Genomic DNA, 19,432 nt, shown 5'->3' with positions numbered 1-19,432 from the left:
ACTACTACTGTAACTACGGATGTGATGTAAAAACTTAAGCAAAAGAAAAGCTATTGAGTTTTTTTAAGCTATTGAGTTCTAACAACATTAACAGCCTTCAGAGGATAATAAAGGGCATCAATGAAGCATGGCTCTAATGCAGCCTGAACTGTTCTCTCCCAGAAAACACTGTTGCATTATGGGCAACAGGATGTGCACCTGGAAGCAGAGACATGTGACTCCATGAAAGTCACACGACCTTGCAGGTAATTCAAGGAAACGGTTCATTCAAACATCTGGCCTTGAATTTTCCAAACTAAAGGGTTTGAAAAGCTGAACTGAAGTTGACCCAGAGCTGTGGATTGAATATTTCCTGATGAACGGCTGGAACAACATGATAACTGGGACTGATGAGCTTTTCTCTGTTCTTTTTCTCGTTGTTCTCTGCAGCTGCTGGTGAAGAACCTGCAGTTTGAGGACGGGAAGATGATCCCTGCGGCGCAGTACTTCCGCTCCGGCAGCAGTGCAGCAGTTGAGCTCACTGAGGAGGAGAAAAGCTTCGCCGAGCAGATGAGGGTAAGGTTAGGAACATCAAGCTTATGGACGGCTAAAGCTGACGGCTGCTACTGAGGCCGCCATATACCTGCTGTCATTCCTTCTAGTTGTTGGAATGTGAACTAATGACCAGGGGAGCACTGTGATGATGCTGATGTGTCTAAATCTGAGATAGAAATACAAAAATAAAATAAAACAGGCTTATTCATCTCTCATACAACCAATATGTAAAAATGGACAATATCTGATCCAATATCTGAAAGATATTAATCAGTTATCAGATTTAATCATTTATTTCTGATTGTGGATTTGAGGTGTTACTTTTACATATCAGTTAAAGGAATAGTACACCCAAAACATGATTAGCCTTCATTTTCTACTCACCCCCATGCTGAACAACACTCTGGAGTACTTTTTTGATATCTCAAATGCATCTGGAGATCTGGGAGGCTTCTTGCTGTCTGCTGACATTCAAATAATGGAGGTCTATGGCGCCCGAGGCAGAAAGGTCCATAAAAGTCCACAAAAAACGTGTCAATATTCCTCCATACTGCTCGTCCAATGTATTCCAAGTGTCCTGAGTGGGTAGCGTCCATAATTTACTCGAAACGAAGTCATTTAGAATGTTTTTAGAGCATAAACAGTAGTGTATAGGATTTCCTGAAAGCGCATTCACGAGTCTACGGAAACCGCGGCAGACCAAACCAGATGAAAGTGCGCATTCAGCTCGGCAAAGAACTCATGCTCTTCCTCAACACTGAAGTCCTCAGACATTTTTCTTTCGTTGTTTCTTTCTTTGCACAGGTAAACAGCACATTTCTTCTTCTACGCTTGCATTATCGGCAGAGCAGACGCTGAATGCGCACTTTCATCTGGTTTGGTCTGCCGGCTTCCGTAGAGTCGTGAACTCGCAGGCGACTAAATTCGTTTCGAGTAAATTATGGACGCTACCCACTCAGGACACTTGGAATACATTGGACGAGCAGTATGGAGGAATATTGACACGTTTTTTGTGGACTTTTATGGACCTTTCTGCCTCGGGCGCCATAGACCTCCATTATTTGAATGTCAGCAGACAGCAAGAAGCCTCCCAGATCTCCAGATGCATTTGAGATATCAAAAAAGTACTCCAGAGTGTTGTTCAGCATGGGGGTGAGTAGAAAATGAAGGCTAATCATGTTTTGGGTGTACTATTCCTTTAAGGAATGGTCATATTTAAATAACTATTATTTTACATTTCAGTGGAATTATAAAATATCAATTAGATGCATTCAGTGCGACTCATATTTTACAATCTCTATACTCCAATTAACAATTAATCAAATTCTAAATTAGTTAACGATTATGTCAATAATAAATGAATCCGATTGTTTCAACCCTAGTATAAACATTTTAGATTTCAAGTGGACAAAAAATGTAACATTAATTGATTCTATGGTATATTTATGTGTTTGATGATATATTTAGCCCTCTGTACCAAGGGATCACATAACAAAGATGATGAAAAACTAAAAGAGAGAATCAACAGTCTGCAGGGCCGGGACTCGAACCTGCGACAACTGGAATCTGGGTCACAAGCTCTACCTCCACATGCTCAAGCTCAAGGGAAAGGGCAGCAAAGTGTTTTGACAGCATCCTGCTGAACTCTTTATTAATGAAATATAATGATTATTTAAAACATTTTGATTAGTTTCCAAAGTTAGCATTAGCCTAGCAGGTCAGTGAAATGATCCGACTTTCCCCAATTAGGTCAATTTGAAACACTAAGATACAGAAAAAAGAAAATAATCCAATGCTGGTTCACAAACAGTTTTCCTATAATTTCAACCTTGACTGAAAATGTAGTTTTATTCCTCAGATGTCTAGTGTCTCTAATTAGCATCATACCTACATTTTAAACTGATCATAGGAACAATGGTCAAATAATAACATCTCTTTAATTTAGTTTGCTGCTAAATATTTGTATTTATCAAAATAAAATAATGTTATTTAACTCACCCTCTTTACATTTAGGGCTTTTATTTAACAAAATCTAAATCTTAAATATAAATATATATATATATATATATATACATATAAATAATATGTAATATCTTTCACATATAGATTAAGATCTTTAAATATAAATAAATGTGAGAATAAGTTAAGAATATATGACTATAACGAGATTTATCATTATATTTACCAACCAATCTTTGAAAAAAAAAAAAAAGAAGCTCTAAATGTGAAGGAAAACAGAAATTTAAACATTAGTTTTGCCAGATGTTTCCTTTAGCGCTCTTTATATTTGACTTCAGTTTGATTTCAGAAACGTAAATGATGCGGTTTTTGTAGAAGTTGTATAAAAATGTTTTCTTCCCCATCAGGCCGTGTGGAAGAGTATCCTGACCAACGTGAGTCAGGTTGAAGACTCCACGGATTTCTTCAAATCTGGAGCTGCTTCGATGGACGTAGTCAGGTGATAAAAATTCCCCTCAAACTGTCTGACGCACCGAAAACAACCAGGAGTTAAACGTTAAAATAAGAGTTTAACGGAATGGGATGTAATAATTCAATAAGATGTTGAGTTATTACATTTAATTTTAATGGTATATTTAATATTTAATGAATAAATAATTCCATGGTTTAATTATGTTTTTATATTTCATATACCGGGTCCCCATCTGTTGTGTCCTGGCCCCCCACAGGGTCCTGACCCCGCTTTGGGTAGCCCGGTTTTAAAGCATGAGGTTAAAGTCGAAGTAGAGACTGTCTTCTTGGCATCTCCTGTCCTCATCCTCATCTTCTCCAACCTTCAGGCTGGTGGAGGAAGTCAAGCTCCGCGCCAGCAGCTGCCAGCTGCAGAACGAGGACGTCTACATGAACACCACCTTCCAGGATTTCATCCAGATGTGTGTCAGGAAGCTGCGTGGCGAGGATGAGGAGGAGGAGCTGGTGGTGGACTATGTAGGTACCTGCTGAGCCACGGGGAACCAATGCTGACGGACTTCTAATCGTCCTTTTCCTTCTTAGGTGGAAAAGAATATCAACAACATGACTGTAAAGATCCCCCATCAGCTGTTCATCAACGGAGAGTTTGTTGATGCTGAGGGAGGGAAGACCTACAAGAGCATCAACCCCACCGACGGCACGGTGAGACCAACACAGCGACTTTAGGAGCGATTCTAAACGATGGAGTGCGCTCCTCCGCTTCGGCCCGCTCTGTGTTTATAACTGCAGCTTCCTGTGTCTGCAGGCCATCTGTGAGGTGTCTCTGGCCCAAACCAGTGATGTGGACAAGGCAGTGGCTGCTGCTAAGGAGGCGTTTGAAGACGGCGAATGGGGCAAGATGAACCCAAGGGACAGAGGCAGGCTGATCTACAGGTGGGTGACCCCATGGTGTCTAAATGCCCCAATCCACGACCCTCCAAAAACGATCTGTAACGAGTTCAGACCGAGCTTGGGTCAGTTAACCGTGCCAACCTCGGTTCTTACTACTATTTACACATCACGCTAGCACGGTTATTCGCCTCCTATCGGCAGACCACCATGCTACACCTCTCAAGGCGGGAATTACGCAAACAAAAATGGCGGCAGCCAGAACATTCAGGAACTTGTAGGCCTGGATAATATCCTCCGCCCAAATGTCAATGAGAGCCTCGGTCTCGGCATCATCCCAGGGTGCACCGCACTCTTTTGATGTCATTTAGTGTTAATAAACTGAGAAGACGTTCATGTTGCGAACATTTGAAGAGATCTGTGGTTTACAAAGCTAGATGCGCTGAAAAGCTGCAAAATGAGTCAGCTGACTGAGGCGGTCTGCTTAAAGTAGTTAATCTCATGCTGGGAAAACAGTTTGAACAGGTTTTTAAGTGAGAAAGTCCACCTCCAAACATTGTCTGTTCATCAGTTCATCAGGATTATAATCCCACAAAAACCTGCAGTTCTTGTTGGAGGCTCCAGACCTCCAGCATAGCGCCGGGAGACAGTGAATAGAAAGAGTTTTAATGGTTTGAGGTAAAAACTGCAAAAACCAGAATATACAATCCAATATTTTTCATCAGCAGGTTTTAACATTTCTCCCTAATTTTAGGTTTTTATAAACTATTTCACCATAGTTCATAAACGGATTTTTAGTGCAGCAATAATAATCAGAGCTGCTCTCTGTTCCTTCTACATAACAATCCATTCTTCCAGCGTTATTTAACCTTTGGAGTTGAACTCCTCGATATTTATTGATTTTTCATCTGCAGAATGTCTGCAGAAGCGATGACAGCTTGCAGGTAGAGTCTGTCCTCCCCCAGAAAACTCCTGGTTCAGCTTTTCTGATTGGCCGAAGCTCCGTGGTCCAGCTGCAAAAGTTCAATTTACTGAAATCCAGCGTTGAATGGTTGAACATGCCGCTGAACCCGTCAACGCCGTCTCCAATGAACTCTGCATATAAAGCAGACGCTTTGATGCCCAAAATGTGCCCGTTGTGAACGGGCATCAGGTTTATCAGGTAGCGCTGATCTGCCAATGGAAATACTGTTTAAATAGGAGAATTCAATATTATCACCTTCAATTCTATTCAGTTTATTTCTATAGCTCCAATTCACAACACGTCATCTCAAGGCACTTTCCAGTTCAACCAGAACATCCAGTCAGATTGATTCAAAGTTTTCTATCTAAGGAAAAGCAGTTGATTGCATTGAGTCATTGACTCAAATACAATCCCTCACACTAAGCATGCTTGTAGCGACAGTGGAGAGGAAAAACTCCCTTTGAACAGGAAGAAACCTCCAGTAGAACCAGGCTCAGTGTGAGCGGCCATCTGCTGAGGCCCACTGGGGTTCAAGGAGACAGAAGGGTTTAGCTGCTCAAACTGAGGGAAAATGGACTCACCTATAATTGAGTGGGTCTTTAGCTGCACGCTAAAGTCGAGGCCACTCGTCGCTGTCTCCTGTTCCAGGCCAAAGCAGCTGATGTCCGCTCTCCGCTTCTCTCCCATCCTCCCACAGACTGGCCGACCTCATGGAGGAGCACCAGGAGGAGCTAGCTACCATTGAAGCTATCGACTCTGGAGCCGTTTACACCTTGGCCCTTAAGACTCACGTCGGCATGTCCATCCAGACGTTCCGATATTTCGCCGGCTGGTGCGACAAGATCCAGGTAAAATCACGGACTTCCTTAGAGCCAGACACGCCCCATCTTCAGGTCGGAGCTTAAGATTATACTTCCTCGTTATTTTCAGGGCAGCACCATCCCCATCAACCAGGCCAGACCCAATCGGAACCTGACCTTCACCAAAAAGGAACCAATGGGGTGAGACAATGTTCTGATGGGTTGATGTTGATTAGACCCAGGGTTCTTAAAGAGGCACAACCAACAAAAATCTGTGGAAAAGACAACATGATTTACATCCCAATGATGTCTTTAGTTGAAAAGTGAAAGTTGTAATTTTCAGATCGTTGTAAAGATGCTGGAAATGGGTTTGTAACTTATTTTTAACGTCTATTATTGGACTATCCAATAATAGACGGGAGGAGGGTAAAAACATAGGATCAGGATAAATATACCACAGAATAAGTAGATATTACATTTATTCATTTGTCTAATACACAATTCATATATTAAATATTTATATACTGTGAAATAATTGAAAATATTTAAATTAACCATCATTTGAAAAATAAATATATGACTGTATGAATAAATACAGAGTGAAGTAATTCTGTGCATTTTTAAGGAGCTGCAGTTTGTAGCATTGTTATTTTTGCGTAGACTAATATTGCGATTACGATTTTATTGCGATAATCCTTTGCACTAAGCACAAGCATGTCGACATGTTACTCCAAGGTTTCTGTTTTTTCATTACCTTGAAAGCCAGAGTCCAGTGTTGTATAGATCTAGGTGGTAGCTGCATACATCTAGGTGGTAGCTGCATAGGTCTAGGTGGTAGCTGCATAGATCTAGGTGGTAGCTGTATAGATCTAGGTGGTAGCTGCATAGGTCTAGGTGGTAGCTGCATAGGTCTAGGTGGTAGCTGCATAGGTCTAGGTGGTAGCTGCATAGGTCTAGGTGGTAGCTGCATAGATCTAGGTGGTAGCTGCATAGGTCTAGGTGGTAGCTGCATAGATCTAGGTGGTAGCTGCATAGGTCTAGGTGGTAGCTGCATAGGTCTAGGTGGTAGCTGCATAGATCTAGGTGGTAGCTGCATAGGTCTAGGTGCTAGCTGCATAGGTCTAGGTGGTAGCTGCATAGATCTAGGTTGTAGCTGCATAGATCTAGGTGGTAGCTGCATAGATCTAGGTGGTAGCTGCATAGGTCTAGGTGGTAGCTGCATAGATCTAGGTGGTAGCTGCATAGATCTAGGTGGTAGCTGCATAGGTCTAGGTGGTAGCTGCATAGATCTAGGTGGTAGCTGCATAGGTCTAGGTGCTAGCTGCATAGGTCTAGGTGCTAGCTGCATAGATCTAGGTGCTAGCTGCATAGATCTAGGTGGTAGCTGCATAGGTCTAGGTGCTAGCTGCATAGGTCTAGGTGGTAGCTGCATAGATCTAGGTTGTAGCTGCATAGATCTAGGTGGTAGCTGCATAGATCTAGGTGGTAGCTGCATAGGTCTAGGTGGTAGCTGTATAGATCTAGGTGGTAGCTGCATAGGTCTAGGTGCTAGCTGCATAGGTCTAGGTGCTAGCTGCATAGGTCTAGGTGCTAGCTGCATAGGTCTAGGTGGTAGCTGCATACATCTAGGTGGTAGCTGCATAGGTCTAGGTGCTAGCTGCATAGATCTAGGTGGTAGCTGCATAGGTCTAGGTGCTAGCTGCATAGGTCTAGGTGCTAGCTGCATAGGTCTAGGTGCTAGCTGCATAGGTCTAGGTGGTAGCTGCATACATCTAGGTGGTAGCTGCATAGGTCTAGGTGCTAGCTGCATAGGTCTAGGTGGTAGCTGCATAGGTCTAGGTGGTAGCTGCATAGGTCTAGGTGGTAGCTGTATAGATCTAGGTGGTAGCTGCATAGATCTAGGTGGTAGCTGCATAGATCTAGGTGGTAGCTGCATAGGTCTAGGTGGTAGCTGTATAGATCTAGGTGGTAGCTGCATAGGTCTAGGTGCTAGCTGCATAGGTCTAGGTGCTAGCTGCATAGGTCTAGGTGCTAGCTGCATAGGTCTAGGTGGTAGCTGCATACATCTAGGTGGTAGCTGCATAGGTCTAGGTGCTAGCTGCATAGATCTAGGTGGTAGCTGCATAGGTCTAGGTGCTAGCTGCATAGGTCTAGGTGCTAGCTGCATAGGTCTAGGTGCTAGCTGCATAGGTCTAGGTGGTAGCTGCATACATCTAGGTGGTAGCTGCATAGGTCTAGGTGCTAGCTGCATAGGTCTAGGTGCTAGCTGCATAGGTCTAGGTGGTAGCTGCATAGGTCTAGGTGGTAGCTGTATAGGTCTACCGGGCCGGATTTTAGCAGGGGCTTACCGGGGCTGCAGCCCGGGGCCCCAGCATTTCGAGGGCCCCGAAGGATGTTTTATATTTTTGTGAATGGATAGTGTCAGAATTTACCGTATTTTCACGACTATAAAGCGCACATAAACGTCACATAAACGAGTCAAAATGTGCGGTACGCCCTATGTGTGTTGTAACTGCGACTTTTGAGACCCCCTCATTGAGAAGATGATGAAAGGAGACCGGGTGGTTTTTTTCCACTCATCAACATCGCTGTTAATATGTAACTCCATGCGTGCCCACCCATCTCACAGCTGATTAGAAAAACATGGTGAAACAAATTAACCCTGTGCTCGCTGTTATTCAACCGCTCGACATTGGTGTGAACCGGACGCAGCAGGTGCAGCAGAAGTAGCGAGTTTACATGCAAAGTCAATGGTTGACGGACGTATAGGTGCAGCAAAAGGTCCTGCAGCGCGTTTTGAGCAGCAGGCGCAGCGCGTCGGGAGCGTTTAAGCATCTGACGCGCTGCTGCTGCTCGAGATGGAAAAATTAAAGTTTTGCTTCTGGAAGCACCGCATCAACCAATCAGAGAAGCTGATCTGGGAGCTGACAGCGAGACAGACACAGCGCTCTGATGACATATGATATTAAGGCAAATGAAAAGGGCTGGATGGATGAGGAGATGATGAAAGCGTAGCTGAGGCAGGTGTATGTGAGGAGACCAGGTGTTTTTTTCCACGCATCACCATCGCTGTTAATCTGTCACCCATCTCACAGCCGATGTGAAAAACAAATCAAATCAAATGAGCACAACGAATCAAATGAACGCTGTGCTCGCCGTTATCCCGGGAACCTTTTGACATGAGGGTTAAAATTATGTTAAAAGAACTTTGGGGCTGTAAAATAATTTGAAAACAAACTTGGTCTTTTTTAAAGTTTATCTGCTAAATTAAAGTAAAAATTTTAATGATTGTAGATACAAAACAAAGATTGTGCATGTCTGCATTATAAGACAGGCTCAAAGTTTCAAACTTTTCAGGGTTTAGTATTGTTTTCTTATTTGGTTTGCGTTTGAGTAAATGTACAGTATTTTCACGACTATAAGGCGCACTTAAACGTCTTTTTTTTCCCTCAAAATGTGCGGTGCGCCCTATGGTGCGGTGCGCCTTATGTGTGTTGTAACTGCGACTTTTGAGACCACCTCATTGAGGAGATGATGAAAGAGTGGCTGAATGTAAGGAGACCAGGTGTTTTTTTTTCACTCATCACCATCGCTGTTAATATGTAACTCCATGTGTGCCCATCTCACAGCTGATGTGAAAAACATGGGGAAACAAATTAACGCTGTGCTCGCTGTTCAACCGCTGGACATCGGTGTGAACCGGACCCAGCAGGTGCAGCAGAAGCAGCGAGTTTACATGCAAAGTCAATGGTTGACGCGCGTATAGGTGCAGCAAAAGGTCCTGCAGCGCGTTTTGAGCTGCAGGTGCAGCACGTCGGAAGCGTTTAAGCATCTAACGCACCGCCAACGCGCTGCTGCTCGAGATGGAAAAATTTAAGTTTTCCTGCTGGACGCGCCGCATCAACCAATCAGAGAAGCTGATCTGGGAGCTGACAGCGAGACAGACACATCGCTCTGATGACGTATGATATTAACGCAAAGGAAAAAGGCTGGATGGATGAGGAGATGATGAAAGGCAGGTGTATGTGAGGAGACCAGGTGGTTTTTTCCACGCATCACCATCGCTGCGTGCCCATCTCACAGCCGATGTGGAAAAAAAGGTGAATCAAATGAACGCTGTGCTCGCCGTTATCCCGGGGGTCTGACAAAGGAGCTTCAACCGCTCGACATATTTTTGACTCCAGCCCAGGGGCCCCCATCCTCCTAAATCCGGCCCTGTAGGTCTAGGTGGTAGCTGCATAGATCTACGTGGTAGCTGCATAGATCTAGGTGGTAGCTGCATAGATCTAGGTGGTAGCTGCATAGGTCTAGGTGCTAGCTGTATAGATCTAGGTGGTAGCTGCATAGATCTAGGTGGTAGCTGCATAGATCTAGGTGGTAGCTGTATAGATCTAGGTGCTAGCTGTATAGATCTACGTGGTAGCTGCATAGATCTAGGTGGTAGCTGCATAGATCTAGGTGGTAGCTGCATAGGTCTAGGTGCTAGCTGCATAGGTCTAGGTGCTAGCTGCATAGGTCTAGGTGCTAGCTGTATAGATCTAGGTGGTAGCTGTATAGACCTAGGTGGTAGCTGCATAGATCTAGGTGGTAGCTGCATAGGTCTAGGTGCTAGCTGTATAGATCTAGGTGGTAGCTGCATAGGTCTAGGTGGTAGCTGCATAGATCTAGGTGGTAGCTGCATAGGTCTAGGTGCTAGCTGCATAGATCTAGGTGCTAGCTGCATAGATCTAGGTGGTAGCTGCATAGGTCTAGGTGGTAGCTGCATAGGTCTAGGTGGTAGCTGCATAGATCTAGGTGGTAGCTGCATAGGTCTAGGTGGTAGCTGTATAGATCTAGGTGGTAGCTGCATAGGTCTAGGTGGTAGCTGCATAGGTCTAGGTGCTAGCTGCATAGGTCTAGGTGGTAGCTGCATAGATCTAGGTGGTAGCTGCATAGATCTAGGTGGTAGCTGCATAGGTCTAGGTGGTACCTGCATAGGTCTAGGTGGTAGCTGTATAGATCTAGGTGGTAGCTGCATAGGTCTAGGTGGTAGCTGTATAGGTCTAGGTGCTAGCTGCATAGGTCTAGGTGGTACCTGCATAGGTCTAGGTGGTAGCTGTATAGATCTAGGTGCTAGCTGCATAGATCTAGGTGGTAGCTGCATAGGTCTAGGTGGTAGCTGCATAGATCTAGGTGGTAGCTGTATAGATCTAGGTGGTAGCTGCATAGTTCTAGGTGCTAGCTGCATAGGTCTAGGTGGTAGCTGCATAGGTCTAGGTGGTAGCTGCATAGATCTAGGTGGTAGCTGCATAGATCTAGGTGGTAGCTGCATAGGTCTAGGTGGTAGCTGCATAGATCTAGGTGCTAGCTGCATAGGTCTAGGTGGTAGCTGTATAGATCTAGATGCTAGCTGTATAGATCTAGGTTCTAGCTGCATAGATCTAGGTGCTAGCTGAATAGATCTAGATGCTAGCTGTATAGATCTAGGTTCTAGCTGCATAGATCTAGGTGCTAGCTGAATAGATCTAGGTTCTAGCTGAATAGATCTAGGTGCTAGCTGAATAGATCTAGGTTCTAGCTGAATAGATCTAGGTGCTAGCTGAATAGATCTAGGTTCTAGCTGCATAGATCTAGGTTCTAGCTGCATAGATCTAGGTGCTAGCTGAATAGATCTAGGTTCTAGCTGCATAGATCTAGGTGCTAGCTGTATAGATCTAGGTTCTAGCTGCATAGGTCTAGGTGCTAGCTGAATAGATCTAGGTTCTAGCTGCATAGATCTAGGTTCTAGCTGAATAGATCTAGGTTCTAGCTGCATAGATCTAGGTTCTAGCTGCATAGATCTAGGTGGTAGCTGCATAGATCTAGGTTCTAGCTGCATAGATCTAGGTTCTAGCTGAATACATCTAGGTGCTAGCTGAATAGATCTAGGTTCTAGATGCATAGATCTAGGTTCTAGCTGAATACATCTAGGTGCTAGCTGAATAGATCTAGGTTCTAGATGAATAGATCTAGGTTCTAGCTGAATACATCTAGGTGCTAGCTGAATAGATCTAGGTTCTAGATGAATAGATCTAGGTTCTAGCTGCATAGATCTAGGTTCTAGCTGAATACATCTAGGTGCTAGCTGAATAGATCTAGGTTCTAGATGCATAGATCTAGGTGCTAGCAGAATAGATCTAGATTCTAGCTGCATAGATCTTGGTGGTAGCTGCATAGGTCTAGGTGCTAGCTGAATAGATCTAGGTTCTAGCTGCATAGATCTAGGTGCTAGCAGAATAGATCTAGGTTCTAGCTGTATAGATCTAGGTGGTAGCTGTATAGATCTAGGTTCTAGCTGCATAGGTCTAGGTGCTAGCTGAATAGATCTAGGTTCTAGCTGCATAGATCTAGGTGCTAGCAGAATAGATCTAGGTTCTAGCTGTATAGATCTAGGTGGTAGCTGTATAGATCTAGGTTCTAGCTGCATAGGTCTAGGTGCTAGCTGAATAGATCTAGGTTCTAGCTGCATAGATCTAGGTGCTAGCAGAATATATCTAGGTTCTAGCTGCATAGATCTAGGTGCTAGCAGAATAGATCTAGGTTGTAGCTGCATAGATCTAGGTGCTAGCAGAATAGATCTAGGTGGTAGCTGTATAGATCTAGGTTCTAGCTGCATAGGTCTAGGTGCTAGCTGAATAGATCTAGGTTCTAGATGCATAGATCTAGGTGGTAGCTGTATAGATCTAGGTGGTAGCTGTATAGATCTAGGTTGTAGCTGTATAGATCTAGGTGGTAGCTGTATAGATCTAGGTTCTAGCTGTATAGATCTAGGTGCTAGCTGAATAGATCTAGGTTCTAGCTGCATAGATCTAGGTGCTAGCAGAATAGATCTAGGTTCTAGCTGCATAGATCTAGGTGCTAGCAGAATAGATCTAGGTTCTAGCTGCATAGATCTAGGTGCTAGCAGAATAGATCTAGGTTGTAGCTGCATAGATCTAGGTGCTAGCAGAATAGATCTAGGTTGTAGCTGCATAGATCTAGGTGCTAGCTGCATAGGTCTAGGTGCTAGCTGAATAGATCTAAGTTCTAGCTGCATAGATCTAGGTGCTAGCCGAATAGATCTAGGTTCTAGCTGCATAGATCTAGGTGCTAGCAGAATAGATCTAGGTTGTAGCTGCATAGATCTAGGTGCTAGCAGAATAGATCTAGGTGGTAGCTGTATAGATCTAGGTTCTAGCTGCATAGGTCTAGGTGCTAGCTGAATAGATCTAGGTTCTAGATGCATAGATCTAGGTGGTAGCTGTATAGATCTAGGTGGTAGCTGTATAGATCTAGGTGGTAGCTGTATAGATCTAGGTGGTAGCTGTATAGATCTAGGTTCTAGCTGCATAGGTCTAGGTGCTAGCTGAATAGATCTAGGTTCTAGCTGCATAGATCTAGGTGCTAGCAGAATAGATCTAGGTTCTAGCTGCATAGATCTAGGTGCTAGCAGAATAGATCTAGGTTGTAGCTGCATAGATCTAGGTGCTAGCAGAATAGATCTAGGTGGTAGCTGTATAGATCTAGGTTCTAGCTGCATAGGTCTAGGTGCTAGCTGAATAGATCTAGGTTCTAGATGCATAGATCTAGGTGGTAGCTGTATAGATCTAGGTGGTAGCTGTATAGATCTAGGTGGTAGCTGTATAGATCTAGGTTCTAGCTGTATAGATCTAGGTGCTAGCTGAATAGATCTAGGTTCTAGCTGCATAGATCTAGGTGCTAGCAGAATAGATATAGGTTCTAGCTGCATAGATCTAGGTGCTAGCAGAATAGATCTAGGTTCTAGCTGCATAGATCTAGGTGCTAGCAGAATAGATCTAGGTTGTAGCTGCATAGATCTAGGTGCTAGCAGAATAGATCTAGGTTGTAGCTGCATAGATCTAGGTGCTAGCTGCATAGGTCTTGGTGCTAGCTGAATAGATCTAGGTTCTAGCTGCATAGATCTAGGTGCTAGCCGAATAGATCTAGGTTCTAGCTGCATAGATCTAGGTGCTAGCAGAATAGATCTAGGTTGTAGCTGCATAGATCTAGGTGCTAGCAGAATAGATCTAGGTGGTAGCTGTATAGATCTAGGTTCTAGCTGCATAGGTCTAGGTGGTAGCTGTATAGACTTAGACTTAGACTTAGACTTAGACTTCTTTATTTGTCATTTTGTATGCACAGGGTGCATACAGAACGAAATTGCGTTACATACAGCTTATGAACGTTGCATTGATATTTCACAATGGCACGAGTTATAGAAAAATACAAAAAGTGCAGCAGTGGTCAAAGTGTGAACTAGATCTAGGTGGTAGCTGTATAGATCTAGGTGCTAGCTGAATAGATCTAGGTTCTAGATGCATAGATCTAGGTGGTAGCTGTATAGATCTAGGTTCTAGATGCATAGATCTAGGTGGTAGCTGTATAGATCTAGGTGGTAGCTGTATAGATCTAGGTGCTAGCTGAATAGATCTAGGTTCTAGATGCATAGATCTAGGTGGTAGCTGTATAGATCTAGGTGGTAGCTGTATAGATCTAGGTGGTAGCTGTATAGATCTAGATGGTAGCTGTATAGATCTAGGTGCTAGCAGAATAGATCTAGGTTGTAGCTGCATAGATCTAGGTGCTAGCAGAATAGATCTAGGTTGTAGCTGCATAGATCTAGGTGCTAGCTGCATAGGTCTAGGTGCTAGCTGAATAGATCTAGGTTCTAGCTGCATAGATCTAGGTGCTAGCCGAATAGATCTAGGTTCTAGCTGCATAGATCTAGGTGCTAGCAGAATAGATCTAGGTTGTAGCTGCATAGATCTAGGTGCTAGCAGAATAGATCTAGGTGGTAGCTGTATAGATCTAGGTTCTAGCTGCATAGGTCTAGGTGGTAGCTGTATAGATCTAGGTGGTAGCTGTATAGATCTAGGTGCTAGCTGAATAGATCTAGGTTCTAGATGCATAGATCTAGGTGGTAGCTGTATAGATCTAGGTTCTAGATGCATAGATCTAGGTGGTAGCTGTATAGATCTAGGTGCTAGCTGAATAGATCTAGGTTCTAGATGCATAGATCTAGGTGGTAGCTGTATAGATCTAGGTGGTAGCTGTATAGATCTAGGTGGTAGCTGTATAGATCTAGGTGGTAGCTGTATAGATCTAGGTGGTAGCTGTGCAGCTCTACAGAAACAGCAGTTATGTTGTCACTGTCCGCGGGTCATATGATGGTTACAGTCAATGGCATAACTATCGTTAAGCAGAGGCTGCAGTTTCTTAGGGGCCCCCGACCTCTTAGGGGCCCCGTCACTGACACCTGGTGGCCCCCTACGCAATTGTAGACTAGGACGTCTCTTTGCGGATGTAATTGTGCGAAATATTCCTCTGCAACCCTCCTGATAGTGAAGAGACTGAGCTGTTGATGAGCAGTGGAGCGTGGTCAGGCCGCTTCTTCCTGAAGTCCACCATGATCTCCTTGGTCTTCTCCACCTTCAGGATCAGGCTGTTATCTCTGCACCAGTCCGCCGGTTGTTGTCATCACTGATGAGGCCCACCACCGTGGTGTCGTCTGCAAACTTTAAGATAAACAAAATAATCATGTTCTTTCAAAGAACCAAAAAGGGAGAGGTGGACGTTGCTGCTACAGTCAGAAAAGATGGCGACCAGGAGATGAATGGAGAGAGGGTGGGTGAGGAGGGGAGCTGTGAAGCTCAAGCTAGCCTGATGGCTTGTCATGTGGTGGTGCGCTGTCACCAATGGTTCTATTCAAGGTGCGCAGTCACTACTTTTCTGTGTGTGATGTGTGATCATATACTACAGAGAATTGCATAATTGTATCTTCTTGGTCGATTTATGGAACTGTTGCCGTATCCTGAACCTTTATCACGTGTTCTACTTCATATGGGGCCCACCCAGATAATGTTGCTTACGAGCTAATTGTGTCGTTACACCATCGGTTACAGCCCATCAGTGCACCATTACGGCCCAGGTAACCCCCTCCCATGCTTTCCTCAGGGTGTGCGCCATCGTGATTCCCTGGAACTACCCACTGATGATGCTGGCCTGGAAGACGGCCGCCTGCCTGGCGGCGGGGAACACTGTGGTCCTCAAACCGGCTCAGGTAGGATTAGTCCTGTATGCACGCGGACATCCTGAAGATGTCTCCTTCATCTGGATCCTCTGGTTTCCAGGTCACTCCGCTCACGGCGCTGAAGTTTGCTGAACTGGCAGCCAGAGCGGGGCTGCCTAAAGGGGTGGTTAACATCCTGCCTGGATCAGGTATCCCTCAGAGCGCTCGTCATACTCCTGAAGTAAAACTAGACCTTTTCCTGAAGCTTCTCCTTCTCTTTAGGTGCCCTGGTGGGCCAGCGTCTGTCCGACCATCCAGATGTCCGGAAACTGGGCTTTACAGGTTCTACTGAGATCGGTAAACACATCATGAAGAGGTGAGAGACGCCCCTGGAAAAAACTCTTTGTTTTTAATGAAAACAGCTGACGTCTGTCTGTGCTCCCCCTCATCCAAAGCTGTGCAGTCAGCAACGTGAAGAAGGTCTCCTTGGAGCTGGGAGGGAAATCTCCTCTCATCATCTTCGATGATTGTGACATGGACAAGGCCGTGCGCATGGTGCGTTGTTGCAGGGGCCGCCTCCTCCATCATGGCTCCTTGGTTTTCAGAACTAACCCAGATCTGCTCTGGATTTCAGGGCATGAGCTCCGTGTTCTTCAACAAAGGGGAGAACTGCATCGCCGCTGGCCGCCTGTTTGTGGAGGAAACCATTCACGACCGCTTTGTGAACAAAGTGGTACGTCCCAGGCCGGTTCTAAGCTTAAAGCAGAACCATGAGGGGCCAGTTTGTAAAGTTTAGCCTGTTTTTTTGTGATAAATAAGGGGTTATTTTTTTCACTCATTCATTTATGAAAATCAATGTTCCAAACTAAATATTTAGTTGAAAAAATTGTCCGCAAGATAAATATTTATTTTCCAAACTAAATACTCAGTTTTTTTTAAATAAATGCTTAGCCCAAGTTAAATATTTATTAAATATTTGATTTGCAAATTAAATATCTAGTTAGGTTTGTCCTAGATAAATACTTAGTTTGTTAAAGTTTTAACAAAACTAAATATTTAACAGCCCTGGGGTCTTTCTGTAAGGAGTTTGCATGTTCTCCCTGAGCATGCATGGGTTCTCTCTGGGTACTCCGATGTCTGTCTGATTTACAAGTTTGCACTTTGCTTTTAATGTGACAGGAAAAAACAAAATATATGAGTATTTTGAAACACAGTTGAACCACTTTCATTATTGTAAAAACAGATTGAATCGAAATTAATCGATTTAGAACCGTATGAATCAAAGTTGAATTGGCGAAAATACCCAGCCCTAGGCACCAGCACCCCTCGCCACCCCTGCTGGAGTTGACAGAAAATGGTTAGATGGAAGTTATTTATCCCCAATATTTATATATATAGGAATGTTGTCAGTTATCCACTTGAACAGACATAGATTACAACACAGATTAACTCAGATTACCTGGTCAAACAACAATGAGCACCTTTAACACATGCAGTAAATTACCGGGTCAACTCTTTTCACACTTAACCCGGCAACAATAGAACATTTACACCGATTGTCCGCTGCAGGTTGCAGTACTGCCAGGGCCAAAGATTTAACTGATCAATCTCTAAAGAATTATTTCTGCAGGAAATGTCTAATTCTCGCCTTCTACGGCCAGTTAGAGGGTCCCTATAAATCTGAGGAGACACAACTGACCCGCAACAATCCTCCTAAACAAACATGTAGAGACAAAAATGCTCTAAAATAACTAAAGGAGTTTTTTTATTAATTGTTCAATAAAAAAAAAGAACCAATGAAAGAAATCAATAAAAACCCAGAGAGACGTGACAATCAGGTCACCATCATGCCTCTATTCAGAAAAAAAGAACATTTGAAATATGCTTTATGGACCTCGGTAAAACGATCCTTTTTACGTTTTCCAGGTGGAGGAGGTTAAGAAGATGAAGATCGGTGATCCGCTGGACCGCTCCACAGACCATGGCCCTCAGAATCACAAAGCCCATCTGGACAAACTGTTGGAGTACTGCCAGATGGGTGTGAAGGAGGGGGCCACCCTCATCTATGGTGGCAAACAGGTGCAGCGAGCAGGTGAGCAGCAGGACCTGGAAGGTCACCACCTGGACTATATTGTCCTAGGAGTAAAGCTGTGGTTCGTTTTCCCTCCTGCTTCCAGGTTTCTTCTTTGAGCCCACGGTGTTTACTGATGTCCAGGACCACATGTTCATCGCTAAAGAAGAGTCTTTTGGTCCAGTCATGATCATTTCCAAGTTCAGGAGCGGGTAAGCTACAACCTAAGGCTTCTCTGTGAACCTTATCAGATCATACACAGAAAGCAGTTTGATGTGGTGGTTTTCTCCTCCCGTCTTCCCTCAGTGAGGTGGACGATGTCCTCAGGAGGGCCAATGCTACAGAATACGGCCTGGCTTCAGGCGTTTTCACGCGGGACATCAGCAAAGCTCTGTACGTTAGCGAGCGGCTCAACGCCGGCACCGTTTTCGTCAACACTTACAACAAAACGGATGTGGCCGCACCTTTTGGAGGATTCAAACAGTCCGGATTTGGCAAAGACCTGGGTGAGGGAACATCGATGGCATCACATTTAACCACAAGACTTGGACATGGAGGTTGACCGTCTGTCTCTGTCCACAGGTCAGGAGGCCCTCAACGAATACCTGAAGACAAAAGCTGTGACCATCGAGTACTAAGGGAGCTCCCAGTAGGGGGCAGTACATGAAGCAGATGGTGTGTTAGGATGCAGACATAATGACTACAACCATGATTGTGCCTCAACATGCTAACGAATCCAAGAGAAGTAAAACCGATCAAACTTTGGGACTGAGGCGTGTCGTAAGCTGCAGCGGGTCCGGCTCGTCCAGAACCATGCAGATAAAAGCTGCTCGCATTCTTAATTTCACTGAAGACGCCGAGGGACCAGATCTCTGTCCGATCGAACAAGTTAATGTTGATCCATCAAACCAGAAACATTAGAAAGCTAACAGTCCTAGCAAATCTTGATCATGATTAAAACCATTTAAACCACTTATCATCGCTTTGTTCTTTCTCTGTTGCTAATGCAGATATAAACTAACTAGAATGGTACTGAACTCAACAACCAAACAATTGTCAATGATGCAAAAACATCTGATTAACTTCAGTTCAGCCATATGGCACCAGCTTTACAAGAGACGCCAGTTTAGATTGAAAACCTATAACATTAGTTGAATCCAGTCACACAGAAAGTTTTAAAGTAAAACATATATTTCCAATCAGTCCTTTTCATCATACAGTGCAGTTAAACTCAGCTGATAAAGCCAATAGTTAAAGGAAACTGCCCTTTGCAGCAAGCACCTTTACCCAAAGAAACATGGGTAGCAATCTCCTGCAGAGCTGGGTTCACAGAAGGAAGCCGTCTGCCACCAGAGGGCAGAGCAGAGTCCTGAAATCAGCACATAGAGCACTGATCTAGGAGCACTTTCTACATTAAAGTCAAAACTTTATGGCAACACTGGATAAAAACACAGCTGAACAGATCAATTCACTGGAGCTATAGAAATAAACTGCACTTTATAGAACTGCACTCTGATTTCACTTTATGGATGCAGATTAATCAGATCTTCCAATCAGAGTAAAGATTAAAAGTTTCTATTGAAAGAAAACTAGCTGATTGCTTCCAGTAGTTCACTTTGGAGGATGCTCTCCTCCTGGATATGAGCATCTAGAGACTCGAGATATTAGACTGACTCTTCAGCAATCCCCTTACACCAAGCATGCAGCAACAGTGGAGA

The 19,432-nt window shown here is 44.1% G+C and overlaps 1 protein-coding gene across 1 annotated transcript; it reads left to right on the top strand.

Moving 5' to 3' along the window:
* The first annotated feature begins 423 nt into the window (after positions 1-423).
* Positions 424-18,419, top strand: LOC119772607 (cytosolic 10-formyltetrahydrofolate dehydrogenase). Its single transcript, XM_038269067.1, has 16 exons — positions 424-555; positions 2,901-2,992; positions 3,333-3,480; positions 3,547-3,666; positions 3,770-3,897; positions 5,514-5,664; positions 5,747-5,817; positions 15,589-15,694; positions 15,765-15,852; positions 15,926-16,019; positions 16,099-16,198; positions 16,278-16,376; positions 17,570-17,735; positions 17,821-17,926; positions 18,021-18,220; positions 18,297-18,419. Exons 1-16 carry the CDS (start codon positions 466-468, stop codon positions 18,350-18,352), a joined length of 1,815 nt encoding a protein of 604 aa, XP_038124995.1. The 5' UTR covers positions 424-465; the 3' UTR covers positions 18,353-18,419.
* The last annotated feature ends 1,013 nt before the right edge of the window (positions 18,420-19,432 follow it).

This window comes from Cyprinodon tularosa, unplaced genomic scaffold (assembly GCF_016077235.1).
Source record: "Cyprinodon tularosa strain WSP-4 unplaced genomic scaffold, ASM1607723v1 ctg719, whole genome shotgun sequence".
Lineage (NCBI taxonomy): Eukaryota > Metazoa > Chordata > Actinopteri > Cyprinodontiformes > Cyprinodontidae > Cyprinodon > Cyprinodon tularosa.
Note: the sequence above shows the minus strand (reverse complement) of the source record. Positions and strands in the feature narration are given on the sequence as shown.

Bases quoted from the DNA above. Each gene is read 5' to 3' on its own strand.
- LOC119772607 (XM_038269067.1), top strand. From the start codon at position 466: ATGATCCCTGCGGCGCAGTACTTCCGCTCCGGCAGCAGTGCAGCAGTT. The intron at 16,199-16,277 runs GTGCGTTGTTGC...TCTGGATTTCAG, and splicing joins TGGACAAGGCCGTGCGCATG to GGCATGAGCTCCGTGTTCTT. The intron at 16,377-17,569 runs GTACGTCCCAGG...TACGTTTTCCAG, and splicing joins ACCGCTTTGTGAACAAAGTG to GTGGAGGAGGTTAAGAAGAT.